Source organism: Tachypleus tridentatus, chromosome 7 (genome assembly GCF_004210375.1).
Source record: "Tachypleus tridentatus isolate NWPU-2018 chromosome 7, ASM421037v1, whole genome shotgun sequence".
Classification (NCBI taxonomy): Eukaryota; Metazoa; Arthropoda; class Merostomata; order Xiphosura; family Limulidae; genus Tachypleus; species Tachypleus tridentatus.
Window position 1 is genome coordinate 109,721,083 of NC_134831.1, and position 20,651 is coordinate 109,741,733.

Genomic DNA, 20,651 nt, shown 5'->3' on the forward strand with positions numbered 1-20,651 from the left:
ACAGTTCATATGGGCATCAACAATACCACCTTGACTGAAAGAATGAAATAACAGTTCATATGGGCATCAACAATACCACCTTGACTGAAAGAATGAAATAACAGTTCATATTGGCATCAACAATACCACCTTGACTGAAAGAATGAAATAACAGTTCATATGGGCATCAACAATACCACCTTGACACAAAGAATGAAATAACAATTCATACGGGCTTCAACAATACCACCTTGACTCAAAGAATGAAATAACAGTTCATATGGGCATCAACAATACCACCTTGACTCAAAGAATGAAATAACAATTCATACGGGCATCAACAATACCACCTTGACACAAAGAATGAAATAACAGTTCATATGGGCATCAACAATACCACCTTGACTCAAAGAATGAAATAACAGTTCATATGGGCATCAACAATACTACCTTGACTCAAAGAATGAAATAACAGTTCATATGGGCATCAACAATACCACCTTGACTCAAAGAATGAAATAACAGTTCATATGGGCATGAACAATACCACCTTGACTCAGAGAATGAAATAACAGTTCATATGGGCATCAACAATACCACCTTGACTCAAAGAATGAAACCACACAAAACATTCAAGTTTCCTGACACAACACTTATTGCCTTTGTACTTTTCATAAAACCACGTGAAACATTCAAGTTTCCTGATACAGCAATAATAGTCTTTGTACCTTTTATAAAACCACACATAACATTCAACTTTTCTAATACAACTCTTCAGTACCTTTCCTACAACCATACATAACTTTGTAAGCCAAGTGTGGTGTAACAGTGACTTTCATAGAAGCTTACTACTAAGGAAATTCTTGGTTCTGTCAATAATACATAATCTAAAGAATCATGGTATACTGCTTTAGAATCCCTGTCCGACATGAAAATCAAGTATCTCCACAACCCAACCTCAAAGCTCTTGGTTTGTTCATGTAGTTAACTAGACACCAGTGTACGTGGTGTACCTAAATGCTACAAAGTTAATACGTTTGAAACTAAAAATATCCATTCTTTTGTAAAACATCTAAAAATTCTGAACAGCATTGTGAATGAATGAAATAGGATAAATGATTGTGATTAATATTTTATAAATTGCAATTAAAATCAATACCTTCCATGAATCCTTCATCTGAACATTAGAAAACAAATACAAGTGTTGTAATAAAGAAAACTTTTATTATAATTTTATCCCCTGAAATAAAGTCTGAGCTCATATAGCCCTAAAGTTCTTAATTCTAATTAACTACAACCATACTCAGATAAAAGGTTTTGTCACCACATACATCATGTGACTTACAAAACATTTATAGAACCAACTTTGTTTCACATTGTGTCAGATTTAACACTAATTTTCAAAATAACATACTTGGCTATTTGTTCTTTCTCATAATTTCTGACTAATTCCAACCACAGTTTCCATGTATATACATTATCTATGAGAACATTTATGCATATGATACTTCTAACATAAATAATATTTGTTCATGAAAGACACAATTTCCAGTACTGCACAGAAGACATAATGAAAGTATACAATACTAATATTTTATGTTTGATATATCTATGACAGAAAACAAATTATATGAACAATAATAGTTAAATTTACGCAACTACCTTCACATAATATTCTCTGAAAACTATCTTCTAAGACAAAATGCTGTAAAACATGTTACTTATATGGCATTGTTTTGAACTGAAATATTTAGTTACACTTTAAACAAGAAATTCTCTTATAAACTTTAAACTACACAAGAACATATGTAAATGTTTACCATAACCTTTTCCCTGATGCCTCAGGCCAACCACTAAAGAAAAAAATTATTATATCTTACATTTAAATAGCTTTTAATCTACTAAGTCTTGTTGAATGGAAAGACCACAGACTTCATTTTCTACATTGTCCAAGGTCCACTGATGCTCACATATCTCCAGAGCTTCCCACTCAGCCTTTAAAGAAAGAAGAAATATACACAACTATCTTTAGGGTTTAACACTCACCCTAACACACAATCCTTAGTCAAGTCCTACTGTACTTCATAATTCTCACAAAACACAGAACTATCTCTAGTGCTTAACATGAAATTCGGTCACTGAGTTACACAGGTAAGGATGCATACGTGTACACTAGTTGCAGCAACTTCATTTGTTAAGGTTGTTTGTGCTGTTAGAACTAAAATTATTCAAATATCAGAAAATCATGAACTACATGGATTGTTTGATATATACATGGAAGGTAATGTTGTGATGCAAATAATTTATTAACAAATTCAATACACAGGTTGAATACTTCAGGAAATTTCCAGCACAAAGTTTTGCTTACCAACGATTGTGTTTGTCAATGTGAGTGATAATATGTCAAAGTGAGTATTATAATTCCTTACCTATTGATGATACCTTGATAAGCAGGGTTCATAAGAGACACAGTAAAGGAAAAAAATTTATATTTCACTAAAAGTGAGAAGTAAAACAACAAACTTCAGCCATTATTCATTTAAGAAAATGCACAATAGATTGTTGAAGGCTGCCATGACAAATAACATTGAAAGTTGACAGGACTGGGCAGGATGATATTACCTACCCACAAATTCAATGTTTGGGTAATATAGTCACCTTGCAGATCATCCTGAAAATTCTCAATTTACAATTCAATTGTTCCAGATAAATAAAGGCATGCCAATAACATTTATTAAAAAAAGAGAAAAAGGTATATAGCCTGTCGCCGGAGGCGCCACACCGAGCCTGACTAGGAGGGTCCGGGGCCATGCCCTCTCCGGGAAATTTTTAAAAAATGGATGCTATTTGGTGTGATTTGGTGCAATCTGGGACATAATTTCTTTATGTTTTTTGACATTGCAATGTTGGAAAAGTACACAATATATATCATATAAAATAACAAAAGGAAATTAAAAGACTAAATCAAACTAATAAACACTAACTTTCATTTACAGTTTTTAGCAGATTGATTTATTCTTTTAATTTGCATTCATTTTTTAGAAGATATATCAAAATATCTAAAATTAACAAATAAAATAAAAAGTAAATAAATGAAATTTAAGATTGTTTATTTGCTATTTATTCAGTTTAATTTTTTTCTAAATCAAAATATATTAGTAATATGAGTTAATAAAGCCAAAATAACTCAGTAAATATTTCAAATACAAATCATTTCATTATTATCCTTTTTGTCATCAATAACATCATCATCATCAACTACTGGTATGCTGCCAATTAAATGTTTTACAGTCATTGTCAATAACTACTTCTCTGCTGCATATATTCCATAGAATTTTCAAATCACATAAAATTACTCTTTTGACTAATCATGACTACCTACAGTTCAGATTGTTCATCTATGCAATCTTATCATTACACTACTGGTACCTTGATGTCAGTGAATTTTCCATTCTTTCACAAATTGACAATACAAACTAAAACAGCATATGAAGGAAAGCTACGACATTGCTTAAAAATTCAACTACTGATATGGTTCAATATTAAACTACTGATATCAGTGATATGCCTCAGAAATTAAATTTTGTACAGTCACTGACATCAACAACTACTGCTCTGCTGCATGTATTCCATTGAAATTTCAAATTACTTAAAATTACTCTACATGACTACCTACAGTAAAACTTGTTCATCCATACAATCTTGTCAGTAAATTACTGGTACCTCAATATCAGTATATTTTTCATTCTTTCACAATACAAACTGAAACAGCAAATCAAGGAAAGCTTTGACATTGCTTCAAAATAAAATTAATGATATGCTTTAAAATAAACCACTGGCACTGTATGCTGCAGATAATAATAAAATGTTTTTCAGTCACTGATATCAACTTCTGCTCTGCTGCATAAATTACAGTCAAATTTCAAATCACTTAATTTCCTTTAATGAATCTTGGCTACTTTCCTCTTTTTCGAGACAAGGGTTTCCAGTGCTCTCTTCCGGGCTTTTTTTTCTCTCCATAGGCCTCAAGCCTTTCTGCCCTTTTCTTCTGATTCTCCCTCAGCTTTGAGGTATACTTTGAAGCTGCTGATCTAATGTCCTTACACATTCTCTTGTCTACAGGATCAAAATGAACATCTTTCCTTTTAAACATTTTAATTGCTGTTGTTTCTTTGGAGCGTAGAGAATATTTTATCGTCTGGTATGCACACGATACCAGACCACAAGACCTGCAACGAGACGAAAGGAGACTGCCTCCAAGATGGCGGTCAGATTTTTTTTTTTTCTGCAATAAACATTGAAAAAATACGATTTCTCCTCAAAAACCACCTACCTGGCCCCCAAATTGCTCATATTTTCTCCTCAAATTTACACAAATCTCGTGGGTGATCGTTGGCCATTTGAAAACCGCGGAAATCAGCATTTTAGCGGAAAAATGGCACGCATGTAAATAAATAAAACATCACATAAGAACATAGAATTTAAGTTACAATTCAATTCTGGGGAGCAATTACTTTCACATATAGCGTGTTTGTAGAGCAGCAATCGTGTGGTGTATGAGCAACATGGGAGGGAAGGACCAATCAATGCTCTGTGTGATTCAACCCTTATTCTGAATTTTACATATGTCATCTCAATTAACTATACACAAGAAGAGGCAGCAGTATAATAAAGGGCAAATGGCACAAGCCATCAGAATACTTCCTCAGCAGGCAACATGCTCAGTAGAGATGAGGTGGATTTGAATGGATCTCATCTATCATCAGTGTCCAAATAAAGAATCTGAGTGGCGTGTTATGCCAGAGTGCCTTCATTACTTTTCCAGACTCACCACCATCCACACATCCCTCTTCCACCAATCCACAGACTCCAACAACTAGTCAAACCCAGCTGGAGTTCCCTGAGCCCGATGTTGCCCCAGCCTTCAGAGAGCTCAAAACACCTGAAATATCTTTGGCACCCAGAAAAAATCAAAACAAAAAAAAAGGACATGCCAAAATCTCTGTCAGGCAAGGCTACACTAGAGTGGCATGCAAAGAAGGAAGAAGAAAAGAAAAAATGAAAGGAAGAGAGTGAAGAAACAGGAGCACGAGGGTGAAGACAAATGAAAAACATAAGAGAAGGAAAATAGGAAACTGGAGTGAGAAGAACAAAAGAAAAAGAAAACAGTGAAAGTGCCAAGAAATGAGAGGATATCAAGAAAGATGGTTGATTCTGAGAGTGAGGAGGAATATGAAGAAGAAATTCAATACATGGATGAGAGTGATAAGAATGAACTGGACAAAATTCACACCAATGTGTGCTCTGGATGTGAGGACAGCTACACAGAGGAATGGATGAAATTCACACCAATGTGTGCTCTGGATGTGGGGACAGCTACACAGAGGAATGGATGAAATTCACTCCAATGTGTGCTCTGGATGTGGGGACAGCTACACAGAGGAATGGATGAAATTCACTCCAATGTGTGCTCTGGATGTGGGGACAGCTACACAGAGGAATGGATGAAAAACTGGGTAGGATGTGACAGGTGCTCCCGTTACTGCCACATCAAGTGTATGGACGACTATGTCCTCATGCCCCTGACAACAATGGAGGACATTGAAGACCATGTGTTCCTCTGTAAATTCTGTTAGTTACATTTTGTAAATAATTCAATGACGATCTTGTTTTTATTATTATTATATAGTTATTATTGCAACTGTTCATCTCTATCAGTCATTATACATTAAAAAGTTTGTGGAAGCCTCATAATAAATTCAAAATTAGTGTCAACATTGCTTCTTCCTGACAACATGGTATTTTATTAAAAAGATACAACAATTCACAGTAAACTCTTTTAATTCAAAATGATACGAGACAGTAAATTGGTGGGAAAAATGAATACAAATGACCGACTTTTCCTTTAAAGTGACGATAATACCCTCCACTGCTCTCTCTCTATATATACTACATCATAATGTTATGTAATTTTGAAAATTCGTAATGAACACCTTGAACAAATCATGAAATATATTTAAAAAGGTTTGTGAACAAAATGAATATAATTACTACCTAGCAACATACACTGTCAGTTGCTTGTATGATAAGTTGACTGACAGGAAAGCACACATCTGTTACATTTGAATAGTAACATGCACAACTAACAAACTCCGAGCCTGACAACTGTTTTCTTAATGTCACATATAGAAATCTCACCTTGAAGGCTTGTTTGGGATCAGGTGGCATTGCCATTGCAGCTCCCGACATCTGGTCTTGCATGGCTCTTGTCTGGTCAGCAGCTAAAGTGAAAAATCATATCTACTGACTAAAGTAATAATCAAAGTTATCTATCCGTTAAAGAGGAGTCTCAACTCTTCGTTCACTCAGTTCTTTGTAACTACAAAGCAGTTACACTGTACTTTTTTAAAAGGTACACATATTTTCACAATTTTTTGCAGATTCTCAATAAATATTACTTTCATACACAACATATCAGGTTTTTTAAATTAAATTTTAACATTTTTAATTAATTACTGTTTATGTATTTTTTTATTTTCAGTTGTTTACTGTTCAACATCCAAATTAATTTTGATTTTAAGATTAACAAAAATATTGAATACAAAACTACAGATGTTATAATTTCATTGTGCAGGTCAATGGTTATGACATATTTGGAAGTATGTATTTAGTTTTGAACTCCTTACCTTAGGAAAAGAATTGAATTGCTGGAAATGGTTCAGAGTAGCATTACCAAAATAGTGTCCGAAATGGATGGGTTGTCATACAAAGAAAGGATGAAATCATTTTAATTGTTTTCTTTTGAAAAAAAACAAAAGTTAGGGGTGGTCTGATTGAGTTGTTTATAGAGAATTGTTGATGTTGGTGTTTCATATTTTTCCATATTTAACATTGAGAACAGTATAATTAGGGAATATAAGTGTAAACTTTGTCAAAGTTCATCTAAGACAATTCCATTTTTCTACCATGGAATAGGTTGTCTTCAGATGTTGTAGTAACTTTAAGAGTATTAAGAAAAAGCTTGATATATGTATGAATGATAAAGATTTAAGATTATTTATTCTTTAATTATTTTATGTCTAAAGGAAAGAACAGCCAAGATGGACCAATAGGTCTCATGTGGTCTTAAAATGTTATACAACATTATACAAGTTATGATTTTTTATTACAAATAAACCACAAATGTTTAGTATAAATAGCCTAAACCTCATAACGTTACACATGTATAAGAGTTCAGTATTTTATTAATCTTTCAACTGTATCCGACTAACATTACAGAGGTCAAACGTCACAACAATGCATTACTGTATCTAGAAGTATAAAACTAGGAAATACAAATTGAAGTGTCTTGACTGTGCAGTGTAAAATACTGTGTCTTGACTGTGCTATAGTAGTGTAAAATACTGTCTTGACTGTGCAGTGTAAAATATGGTCATATTTCACTTGTAATATATGTGTATATACATTATTACTACTTACACATACATTAGTTATTAAACTGTTCTTTACTGGTTGCTGCTAAACCTTATAAAATTTCACACATGGAGAAAGTAAAACAATTTTTTCTTAGGTTTTTAAGCATTTCAAAATAACCAAGAATCACAAATTACTATATTGATACTACAAAATTCCACCACATTTAATCATGCTTGTAACTGAAGCTGTATTTGGGTCTTAAAAAATTTGATTTTTCAAGTTCACTTATCTCTTGTCTTACCACTTGGAACCTGCCATGAAAAGAAAGTTTCCCCCATAAATACATTGTAAAATCTCAGAGAATGACACTGGGAACATTATGAGCTTTTGAATGGTTATTCACACATCATAGACAAAATTAAGGAAATGTAAGAAACTATTTCCAAACATGGATAGAGGTGGGTGGGGCTACTGTATTCACTAATGTAGCAAAATTTCAGCAAATAGAAAAGAGGTTCTTATTTTATATTACAGTTTGTTAATATTGGTAATTTGAGTTTCTAGTTCATAAGAAGCTACAGACTCAATATTTTTACATCACACACATCTAATCTGAACAAGTGCTGCATTCAACATACCACATGACTCACAAAAACCAATGTTTAGCTGTGGTATACTACATACTTTCAAATTAAGAGATTAAGTAATAAATAATACTAACATTTGAATTATAACCTACAGTTTGATACCAAACTTACTGACATAAATTCATAAAAGAGTAGTTCAATAACATTTAGAATATACGTTTACAAAGGTGATGCAATGTCCTTTAACCCGTGACTATAGGAAGACCGAAGGTGATGTAATGTCCTTTAACCCGTGACTATAGGAATACCTGTCAGATCCATCATAATAAACATTGTAGCACAAAACAAGATTAATAAACAAGGCTTGTCCATTTCAAAACATGGTCCTTTACTTTATTTATTCAAAAATCACTTTACAGTTAAAGCTGGAGGCCTAATAATGTAACACACTTTACAGTTAAAGCTGGAGGCCTGATAATGTAACACACTTTACAGTTAAAGCTGGAGGCCTAATAATGTAACACACTTTACAGTTAAAGCTGGAGGCCTGATAATGTAACACACTTTACAGTTAAAGCTGGAGGCCTGATAATGTAACACACTTTACAGTTAAAGCTGGAGGCCTAATAATGTAACACACTTTACAGTTAAAGCTGGAGGCCTGATAATGTAACACACTTTACAGTTAAAGCTGTAGGCCTGATAATGTAACACATATTTCATAGCACCAACCTTCTAATACCTCCCACATACTTACCATTATTTTCTCCTAGAACTAGTGTGTATATGCTCCTCAGTCCAAAGACATTTAAGAAATACCATGATGCAGAACTGACCCTGAAATATTAATGAGTAATTAGCCTTTTCCAAAAATAACAGAGCATATTTCAAACTAAAACCACTCCTAAGTAAAGAAAGATAGCTAATTACTGGCCAGTGATGGTCACAATACCCAGAATGTTATAAATCAAACATATTAAGTAAAACCCAAAACCAAATTCTTTGTATATCTAACTAGTGACTGGCATTTTTTTAAAAATCAAATAAATAATTTTTTTAATGAAATTTTTAAAATTATGAGACGTACATAAAGATTTACCATATTTACACTTTTAAATCAATCGTTAGTGAAATGTCCTAAAGAATATTATCACACGTAGCCTGAGTGAACATTTATTCACCTTGTTAGTTTTAAATAAATAAACAGTGACACACAGTGAAGAATATTATCACACTTAGCCTGAGTGAACATTTAGTCACCTTGTTACAGCTTTAAATCAATCAATAGTGTTGTGTCTCAGAGAATATTATGAAACTTAGCCTGAGTGAACATTTTAGAGGTTTAAGTCATGTACTAAAACGTACCTGCCAACTATGATTATTTTAAGACCATCAATTATTGTGTTGAAATAATGCTTAGAATACAAACATTCCTATCTGTAATTTGACATTAATGGTTTTTCACGGATATTCTACCAACACTCGAGGAAAACATAATCAATGATTTCAACTATTTTATCACAACAATATTTAAATTTTTTTTGGGTTATCCAAAATATATAGAAAAACAACAACCTCCGCTGCAGTTTTCTCTGAGAAGAGTTGGAATTCATTTGAAAGTAATCTAACAGTAGTAACCACAAAAGATTTAGTGTAAGTAGCATGGCATAGTTCTTGTAACCTTTATTAGACCTTCCACAAAATCCTGTTATGTGTAAATGACTGGAGAAATAGATTATTACCAAATAAACTGAAAATTAACTTGTTCAACTGTAAATAACTAGAGGAACAGATAAACTGAAAATTAACATGTTCAACTGTAAATAACTAGAGGAACAGATAAACTGAAAATTAACTTGTTCAACTGTAAATAACTAAAGGAACAAATAAACTGTAAATTAACTTGTTCAACTGTAAATAACTAGAGGAACAGATAAACTTAAAATTAACGTGCTCAACTGTAAATAATTAGAGGAACAGATAAACTGAAAATTAACTTGTTAAACTGTAAATAACTAGAAGAACAGATAAACTGAAAATTAACTTGTTCAACTGTTAATAATTAGAGGAACAGAAACTCAAAATTAACTTGTTCAACTGTTAATAATTAGAGGAACAGAAACTCAAAATTAACTTGTTCAACTGTTAATAATTAGAGGAACAGAAACTCAAAATTAACTTGTTCAAGTGTTAATAATTAGAGGAACAAAAACTAAAAATTAACTTGTACAACTGTAAATAACTAGAGGAACAAAAACTGAAAATTAACTTGTTAAACTGTAAATACCTAGAAGAACAGATACACTGAAAATTAACTTGTTAAACTGCAAATAACTAGAGGAACAGATAAACTGAAAATTAACGTGCTCAACTGTAAATAACTAGAGGAACAGAAACTAAACATTAACATGTTCAAGTGTAAATAACTAGAGGAACAGATAAACTGAAAATTAACGTGTTCAACTGTAAATAACTAGAGGAACAGATAAACTGAAAATTAACTTGTTCAACTGTAAATAACTAGAGCAACAGAAACTGAAAATTAACGTGTCCAACTGTAAATAACTAGAGGAACAGAAATTAAAAATTAACGTTTTCAACTGTAAATAACTAGAGGAACAGAAACTGAAAATTAACGTGTTCAACTGTAAATAACTTGAGGAACAGGAACTGAAAATTAACTTGTTCAACTGTAAATAACTAGAGGAACAGAAACTGAAAATTAACTTGTTCAACTGTAAATAACTAGAGGAACAGAAACTGAAAATTAACGTGTTCAACTGTAAATAACTAGAGGAACAGAAACTGAAAATTAACTTGTTCAAATGTAAATAACTAGAGAAACAAAAACTGAAAATTAACTTGTTCAACTGTAAATAACTAGAGGAAAAGAAACTGAAAATTAACTTGTTCAACTGTAAATAGCTAGAGGAACAGAAACTGAAAATTAACTTGTTCAAATGTAAATAACTAGAGGAACAGAAACTGAAAATTAACTTGTTCAACTGTTAATAATTAGAGGAACAGAAACTGAAAATTAACTTGTTCAACTGTTAATAATTAGAGGAACAGAAACTGAAAATTAACTTGTTCAACTGTTAATAATTAGAGGAACAGAAACTGAAAATTAACTTGTTCAACTGTTAATAATTAGAGGAACAGAAACTGAAAATTAACTTGTTCAACTGTTAATAATTAGAGGAACAGAAACTGAAAATTAACTTGTTCAACTGTTAATAATTAGAGGAACAGAAACTGAAAATTAACTTGTTCAACTGTTAATAATTAGAGGAACAGAAACTGAAAATTAACTTGTTCAAATGTAAATAACTAGAGGAACAGAAACTGAAAATTAACTTGTTCAACTGTAAATAGCTAGAGGAACAGAAACTGAAAATTAACTTGTTCAAATGTAAATAACTAGAGGAACAGAAACTGAAAATTAACTTGTTCAACTGTTAATAATTAGAGGAACAGAAACTGAAAATTAACTTGTTCAACTGTTAATAATTAGAGGAACAGAAACTGAAAATTAACTTGTTCAACTGTTAATAATTAGAGGAACAGAAACTGAAAATTAACGTGTTCAACTGTAAATAGCTAGAGGAACAGAAACTGAAAATTAATGTGTTCAACTGTAAATAACTGGAGAAACAGAAGCTGAAAATTAACGTGTTCAACTGTAAATAACTAGAGGAACAGAAACTGAAAATTAACTTGTTCAACTGTAAATAACTAGAGGAACAGAAACTGAAAATTAACGTGTTCAACTGTAATAAACTAGAGGAACAGAAACTGAAAATTAACTTGTTCAAATGTAAATAACTAGAGGAACAGATTATCTAAAAATTAATGTGTTCAACTCTCAATTATTAAAATTAAACATGTTACATTACAATTAGCATCTTGAAACTCTACAATTATTTGATGATTTTCTAGAGGATATTTCTCTGTTTAAAAATAAAGTTTCCATGAGGAACTAGATTGTAGAAAATATAGTTGGGGAGTGTGGGGGGAGGAATCCTGTTGATTAATAAATGATGTGAGAAATGTGTATCAAGTTTTTCTACCACTTTAAAATCCTAGCACATATTAACTAATACAAGCATCTACTTTAACTTACCATGAAGCATCAAGAGAAGAAAGTTCTATACCTCGTTGTAGCATTGGTTTGAACCTCAGTGTGAGTGGAAAGGGCACTTTAGCTTCAGAGAAAATAAAAAAAATTAATTGACAACTGTAACCTTAATGTCATAAAAATAAAAATCCAGACCTTTTAACATTAATGTCACAGAAATCAGAAGTCAGGCCTTTTAACATTATTGTCACAGAAATCAGAAGTCAGGTCTTTTAACATTAATGTCACAGAAATCAGAAGTCAGGCCTTTTAACATTAATGTCACAGAAATCAGAAGTCAGGCCTTTTAACATTAATGTCACAGAAATCAGAAGTCAGGCCTTTTAACATTAATGTCACAGAAATCAGAAGCCAAGCCTTTTAACATTATTGTCACAGAAATCAGAAGCCAGGCCTTTTAACATTAATGTCACAGAAATCAGAAGTCAGGTCTTTTAACATTAATGTCACAGAAATCAGAAATCAGGCCTTTTAACATTAATGTCACAGAAACAAAAGGTCAGGCCTTTTAACATTAATGTCACAGAAACAAAAAGTCAGGCCTATTAACATTAATGTCACAGAAACAAAAAGTCAGGCCTATTAACATTAATGTCACAGAAACAAAAAGTCAGGCCTATTAACATTAATGTCACAGAAATCAGAAGTCAGGCCTTTTAACATTATTGTCACAGAAATCAGAAGTCAGGTCTTTTAACATTAATGTCACAGAAATCAGAAGTCAGGCCTTTTAACATTAATGTCACAGAAATCAGAAGCCAAGCCTTTTAACATTAATGTCACAGAAATCAGAAGTCAGGTCTTTTAACATTAATGTCACAGAAATCAGAAGTCAGGCCTTTTAACATTAATGTCACAGAAATCAGAAGCCAAGCCTTTTAACATTAATGTCACAGAAATCAGAAGCCAAGCCTTTTAACATTAATGTCACAGAAATCAGAAGTCAGGTCTTTTAACATTAATGTCACAGAAATCAGAAATCAGGCCTTTTAACATTAATGTCACAGAAACAAAAAGTCAGGCCTATTAACATTAATGTCACAGAAACAAAAAGTCAGGCCTATTAACATTAATATCACAGAAACAAAAAGTCAGGCCTATTAACATTAATGTCACAGAAATAAGTGTCTGGATCTAACAAGAATATAAATGAGAATACTGAAAGTTCTCACTGGTCACAAATCCTGAAAAAGTCCAGTTGATCCATCCACCCACAAGTATCATGGGTAAAACATTGGTTAAGTTTCCTTTCAACATATCTGTCATCATAGAAGGATCAGTCATCGGGTTCTGCATGGCAGGAGCTCGTTTAACAGTCTTGAAATAGCCATTCTCCTCATTGTTGAAGAAGTGTTTCCTCATGAGGAAGGCCTAGTTCAGGTAATATGGCAGAAAAAAAAACTGAATTTGTGATATGAAATAATCACAGATGAAACCTAACAACACACACATACATAGAAAACCAACAAAAATTATGAAAATTTACACCAATGTGGTGAATAAATTATCATTAAACACAAGTAGCATTTATGTTAATGGGTGAAAATATCATAAACAGCAACGTTATTCAACTGATAAAACATTACATTATGAAGTTGATTTTTACTTTCATTCAAAGTACATAACTAGCTAGCTCTGTTCAGAAGTTAACATAAATGATAAAACTTATTGCAGTGTAACATAAAAATAACAGAGATCAAATTATAGATGTATAGATATACACAAGTCCAAAAGGTTGCTAAATTTAAACAGAACTGGATAAATGAGGAAATAAAAATCTCAAACAAAATAATTTAATTTGCATTTTGTGTGTTAAATTGACCCTTTTATAATCACATCCAAGGACACTGCTGTAAATGTACACAAACCAGTGAATTACAAGTTATTTTGTAAACCAATATAAAACTATTACTTGTATCTGAATCTACCTTCCTACCTGTTTAGGTATATATTTCCCATTTTCACGAAGCATTCGGCTCCGTATCAGAGCTTGGCTATAAAGTAAAAAAACCTGAACAATAATTCTGGTTTACAGTAAACTACAGAGCATGAAAAACGATAATTCTGGTTATCAGTAAACTACAGAGCATGGAAAACGATAATTCTGGTTATCAGTAAACTACAGAGCATGGAAAACGATAATTCTGGTTATCAGTAAACTACAGAGCATGGAAAACGATAATTCTGGTTATCAGTAAACTACAGAGCATGGAAAACGATAATTCTGGTTATCAGTAAACTACAGAGCATGAAAAACAATAATTCTGGTTATCAGTAAACTACAGAGCATGGAAAACAATAATTCTGGTTATCAGTAAACTACAGAGCATGGAAAACAATAATTCTGGTTATCAGTAAGCTATAGAGCATGGAAAACAATAATTCTGGTTATCAGTAAGCTATAGAGCATGGAAAGCAATAATTCTGGTTATCAGTAAGCTATAGAGCATGGAAAGCAATAATTCTGGTTATCAGTAAGCTATAGAGCATGGAAAACAATAATTCTGGTTATCAGTAAGCTATAGAGCATGGAAAGCAATAATTCTGGTTATCAGTAAGCTATAGAGCATGGAAAGCAATAATTCTGGTTATCAGTAAGCTACAGAGCATGGAAAACAATATAATTCTGGTTATCAGTAAACTACAGAGCAGGGGAAACAATAATTCTGGTTATCAGTAAGCTACAGAGAATGGAAAACAACAATTCTGGTTATCAGTAAATTACAGAGCATGGAAAACAATAATTCTGGTTATCAGTGAGCTACAGAGCATGGAAAACGATAATTCTGGTTATCAGTAAACTACAGAGCATGGAAAATGATAATTCTGGTTATCAGTAAACTACAGAGCATGGAAAATGATAATTCTGGTTATCAGTAAACTACAGAGCATGGAAAACGATAATTCTGGTTATCAGATAATTCTGGTTATCAGTAAACTACAGAGCATGAAAAATAATTCTGGTTATCAGTAAGCTATAGAGCATAATTCTGGTTATCAGTAAACTACAGAGCATGGAAAACAATAATTCTGGTTATCAGTAAGCTACAGAGAATGGAAAACGATAATTCTGGTTATCAGTAAACTACAGAGCAGGGGAAACAATAATTCTGGTTATCAGTAAGCTACAGAGAATGGAAAACAATAATTCTGGTTATCAGTGAGCTACAGAGAATGGGAAACAATAATTCTGGTTATCAGTAAGCTACAGAGAATGGAAAACAACAATTCTGGTTATCAGTAAACTACGGAGCATGGGAAACAATAATTCTGGTTATCAGTAAGCTACAGAGCATGGGAAACAATAATTCTGGTTATCAGTAAGCTACAGAGAATGGGAAACAATAATTCTGGTTATCATTAAACTACAGAGAATGGGAAACAATTCTGGTTATCAGTAAACTACAGAGCATGGGAAACAATAATTCTGGTTATCAGTAAGCTACAGAGAATGGGAAACAATAATTTTGGTTTACAATAAATAGAGCATGGGTATTGTTGCTACACACATTTTAAAGTACTCGTAATCTAATGTAGGGTTTAGCTACATTTCTATTATTTTGAGCAGTAGCCCAAGTTGTGATGCACCCAGTTAAGTAAGTGACAACCAACTTGAGAAACTATTTTATACACAAGCATTTGGTTTCATACCTATTCAATACTACATTATTCTTTATGTAATTCAGATCAACTGGAAGCAAGCAATAAATATCTTAGAAACAAGATTATGTTCAAAAACCTGAATGAGAGAAGTTTCTAGACATAGTCTGACTGCGGTATCATTAAGTGCGGCTGTCATCCAACTTACCAAATTTAATCCTCTACCACCAACAATGCATACTGTACTGGACACAAATTTTAAAGTTTCTAATAAGTACAACAAATTAAGTGGTATTCATATTCCTTAAAGGCTACAAAGCTTTACTAAAGTATATTAATTTTACATTGTCAGTTGTTGTGGTCCTACTTCTTACAGTAAAGCAATAACAGCAGCTCAAAGTTATTATTCTCTTATACTATAAATATATTTCTGAGAGGTAATTACTTCTTGTTACATGTATACATATTTTTACTCATTGCTGCCTTCTGTATGCAAGTCTTCTTTACATGCCACAAGCCTTGTATTCCCACATGATTATCATGGTTCAACTATGTCTAACATGTTAATCATCATCTAACAGAAGTGCAACACACTCTCCAATTTTACCAAATTATCACAACAAGTTCATGAAGAAAAACATCAGTTTTGAGTGAGGTGGAAGGGTGTGAAGTGTAGGAGGTGGTAAACATATTTTCAGTTTAGAAAATTTATAGCTTCCAACACAGTATACCACCTCTTCTCACATATAGAACTAGAATCACACATTGAAAAGTTCAATGGACCAGTGTGAGAGAGAAAAAACATCCTTCAAGAGCATCTAAAGAACACCAATAATCATACATGGGAAATCTCATCACTTCTGTGCCAGGTATACTCAATGCCAGCATCTGCAACAACCAAAATGAAGAAAAGATGGTTGCATTGGAATCTGAACCATGTTATATCATGATCTCAATCCCATTGAAGAGATGCTACTATGAATCCTCTACAGATAGTAACATGATGGAAAGCTGAACTGGAATTCTTCTCCAAGGTGTAAAATGGGGCAGGTCAACTCCAGTCCATAACCAAGTGGAATATAAAATATTACCTCTAAACTGTCTTTACCTAAAGTTCAGTAGAACAGACATATATACTGTGCAAACCAACCTACAAAATGAGCAAACATATAAAATTTACAATTAACCAGATATCCAGGAGCCTCACATCCACATGATGGAAGGAAAATAAGTGCCTCTGTTAGAGATCATTTCATACTCAAACACAATCTAATAGGCACCCCACTGGGCAATCATAACCTCAATCTCCAATTGGAGTGTCAGAAGGAGAAGAGTTACCTCCAATATTATCTCCGTTTCTTATGATCACGAAATAAAATGAGTGACGAATAAGAAAAATAAAGGCAGCACGAGTGAGGATTTATGACTGATCTTGCTTGAAATCTAAAACCAATCACCAAAAACTGACATTCATGTGATGGCGGTATGAAGAATCCCAATTAAAGGGGTGAACTGCAATATGCTAGATCAACTTCAAAACAAAATCACCCCCACTGAAAGAATTGTAATACACAGGAATACATCATGAACATCCAGATATCATCACAGAGAAGTGAACTGCCCATTATAAATGATATGCAACTTCACCCTACAGATAGTGACTAATGCTCGGAGCAACATGAACCCTCAGAACTCACTGTACAGAGTTGGGGCACAGGAATGGAGGAAAAGCATCATCTACACTAGCAGAACACCACCACCAAAATTTCAACTGAAGAGATATTCTGTGTTTATTTATTTTCATTAGATCACATTTAGGAGGATACATCCATTGTCCACAACTACATCAACTTGGATTTGGTAAATGGTAAGGACTGTCATACTCCACTAGAAGAAGAGAAAGGGGATAAAACATGCTACAGAGTCTGGAAGAATGTAAACATTGGAAACAGTGCAACAGGTTAACACAGAAACCCTGTTTTGAAAAGCATACTACCCTTGATTTAGTAAACTGAAGAAACAGCATGGATAGGCAACTTTACCTATGCAAATCCATTCCATAACAGGCATATTAATGAAATCAATTTATATCACAAGAGAAAAACCTATAAGTAACCTTGTGGAACACTAAATCTCAATAGTGTGTATTACCAGTCATGGAAATATTACAGTGGGGATTTGTGATGTTTCAAGTATACCCAGACAAGAAATACTTCAGTGTAGGATCCTGATGATATAAAAACAAACAAAAAAAACAACAACTTACCCAGTCACAGTTTCAAAGTTTGAAGATTGGTTACAAGTGGAAGAAACAAACATCCACTCAATGAAGATGGTGAGAGATTAACATGAAAAGTATTCCACATGTTTACTTGAAGAATTTCTTCTAACAGATGACACAAGTGAAACACTAGAGAAAAGGCATGATACCTAATCTGATATGACAACAGCTAGAACAGATTTCAAAAAAAATACATGGAGGGTTAAGCCAATCAAATCAGGAGTCAAACCCAACTGGTAAGTTCTGAAGGAGATAGGTAGCACAATGTTGCTAGGGGATGAAAGGACAGGAATGAAAATCACAGAAGGAAGCAGTATGGACAACATAATGAGCAGTACGGACAATGTAATGATGAAGAGCATGCACAGACCACACTGAGAGTAGAGATGAGAGATGGTTGGAAGGGAAATTGACAAAAAGGAATAATTACCTTCATGAGCTGCTAAGTCTTGAGAAGAAATGGTTGATCCTGATAGAAAAAAACACATGTGGAATGGTACAAAGTGCAACACAGGTGGCAAATATATCAAACTAACAATGCCCACAGAATAACAGGAGGAATAAACATGTCTTAAGGAACAAATGAAATACAGGAGGACAAACATTCAAATGGAGGAGAAGTATGGCAGTGAAGAACCACATTCACATCCCAATCGGGAAGGACCATTTGACAAGGAAGTCTACAAATTCTGAAGGAATGCAACAAAAGTAAGATGGTTGAGGAGATAAACACATAACCATACCAAGAAAAATTAAAGTTGCAGGTCAAAGTTGCTCATTATCCATCAATGAATGAGACCAAAGTACAATGATCAAACAGCCATGCGAACAAATCTGTAATAAGAACAGAGAATTGAGAAGAGAAAAATTCCCAACTCAAAGACCAAAGGTGGAAGACATTCCATTTACATTGATAAACTGTCATTGAGAAAGGGCAAATGAACAATCTAAAACTGAAACAAACTGTCTAGACAATCCAGATCACCATGTCAAGGACTTAATAAATAACAGGTGTGAAGATGGATGGTTAGGAAATGTAGGATGAAATACTAGTGCTTGAGGTTAACTTAGAAAGGATGGGATAAAAGAAAGAGGATAGTACAGAGTTGAAGTAATAAACAAAATCACACTTGTAAAGCATCAAAATCATCTTGGGAAGAAGGAGGATAATATTTCAATTGATCCAACCTGTCTGAATGCATCAACAGTTAGATTTTGTGGATGTAGAAATAGAGACAAAAAATATGCAACTTGGAATTCAGGAAAGTGGCAAATTTATCTACCTGAGGAGTAACCCACCATGGCTATGGCCACTGGAAAACCCAATGATGGGGGGATAACTTTGTGGGATACATTTTGTATGGTCTGGAAAGATAACCCCCAATGAAGTTTAAAGCACCCAGTATATGACATACTAGGAGACTTATTCCAAGCTGGTGAGCGTAAAAATGTAGATCCAAAGTCCACTACAAAGGGAACAAGGGCAGGTGCAACACTAGTGACTGATATAGTTGGTTGTTCTTGATGACAAGAAACCCACTTGAAAAAAATGCATCTCAAAATGGCTGGTATGGGTATTAACACTTTTATTGGTAAGAAGAGAACAACGTTTCAACCTTCCTAGGTCATCTTCAGGTCAAGAAAGAGAGAGTTTGCAAGTGACCATTGCTTGACATGTCTCAGGGAAGAGAGTATAAATGGGTACAGGATTGTAGGGGGCGTTGCATGTGGATGTTAGGTTATTAATTAGTACAGGTATAAAGGAACATATTTATATTGGTTTAATTTTAGTTTTATTGCTGTGTAAGTATGCTTCTTTGATTTTGCATTTGTTTATATTTGTTTCCCTACTTAATATATTGATGATTTCTATAGTTATGTTGTGTTTATTTGATATCCAGTGTTCAAAAATGTGTGAAAGTGTTTTTTTTGTGTTCTTTGAATCTGGTTTCCGTTTTCCCGCTTGTTTCTCCAATACAGAAGTCATGGCAGATGTTGCATTGTATTTTATAAATTATGTTGGTGTGGTGTTTGTTAGAGTCCAATTTTCAAATAAAAACTTAAATGGAATTAAAAAGGCCAATGGCCCTTAAAAATTTAAAAACAAGACTGAAGTGGACAGTGTCACCATCACCAATGATACTGTCCAACATTAAATGTGAACCCACGGTAAAAATATGTTTAAAATGGTGTCACCACTCTTAGTCGTAATAATAACATGACAGTAAAATGTGGACTATTGTGATTTGAGTGTCACACAGACCACACACTGGTGCAACAGTCCCAGATAAAAGAAAGAGATGACTTAAAAAACTGTGACCATTGACTACCTTAGCCAGCAAAACTTCCAATCCTTGCAGAAGCAATATTACCAAAAAGCAACAGAAAGTTTGATCAAGAAAAGCTTGTTATCACATTGCTCATTCCAAGTATACTGCCAACTGGCTCAGAGCCAAGCACTGAATACAGGACTATAGTCCATGTATGGGACAGGTACAGCCATGATAACAACAGAGCAGACAGAATTAGTTGCAATGCCAGCAAGCTCATTCCTGTAAATGCCAACGTGGCCCAGTATCCAGAATACTGGATAGAAGTAAATGATAGAGGGAAATGGGCCAGCCAGTTTTGAATATTGACAAGAACAGGA

General features: G+C 33.3%; 1 protein-coding gene across 1 annotated transcript in view; it reads right to left on the reverse strand.

Moving 5' to 3' along the window:
• Positions 1-1,183: 1,183 nt before the first annotated feature.
• Positions 1,184-20,651, reverse strand: part of EMC3 (ER membrane protein complex subunit 3) — a 30,107-nt gene continuing 10,639 nt past the window's right edge. The window contains exons 2-7 of the mRNA XM_076513569.1: positions 14,057-14,114; positions 13,293-13,491; positions 12,106-12,187; positions 8,740-8,819; positions 6,178-6,260; positions 1,184-1,974 (exon numbers count right to left, since the gene is read on the reverse strand). Of these exons, the coding sequence (XP_076369684.1) occupies positions 1,873-1,974; positions 6,178-6,260; positions 8,740-8,819; positions 12,106-12,187; positions 13,293-13,491; positions 14,057-14,114 (604 nt within the window). The 3' untranslated portion in view covers positions 1,184-1,872. The remainder of the gene's footprint in view (positions 1,975-6,177; positions 6,261-8,739; positions 8,820-12,105; positions 12,188-13,292; positions 13,492-14,056; positions 14,115-20,651) is intronic.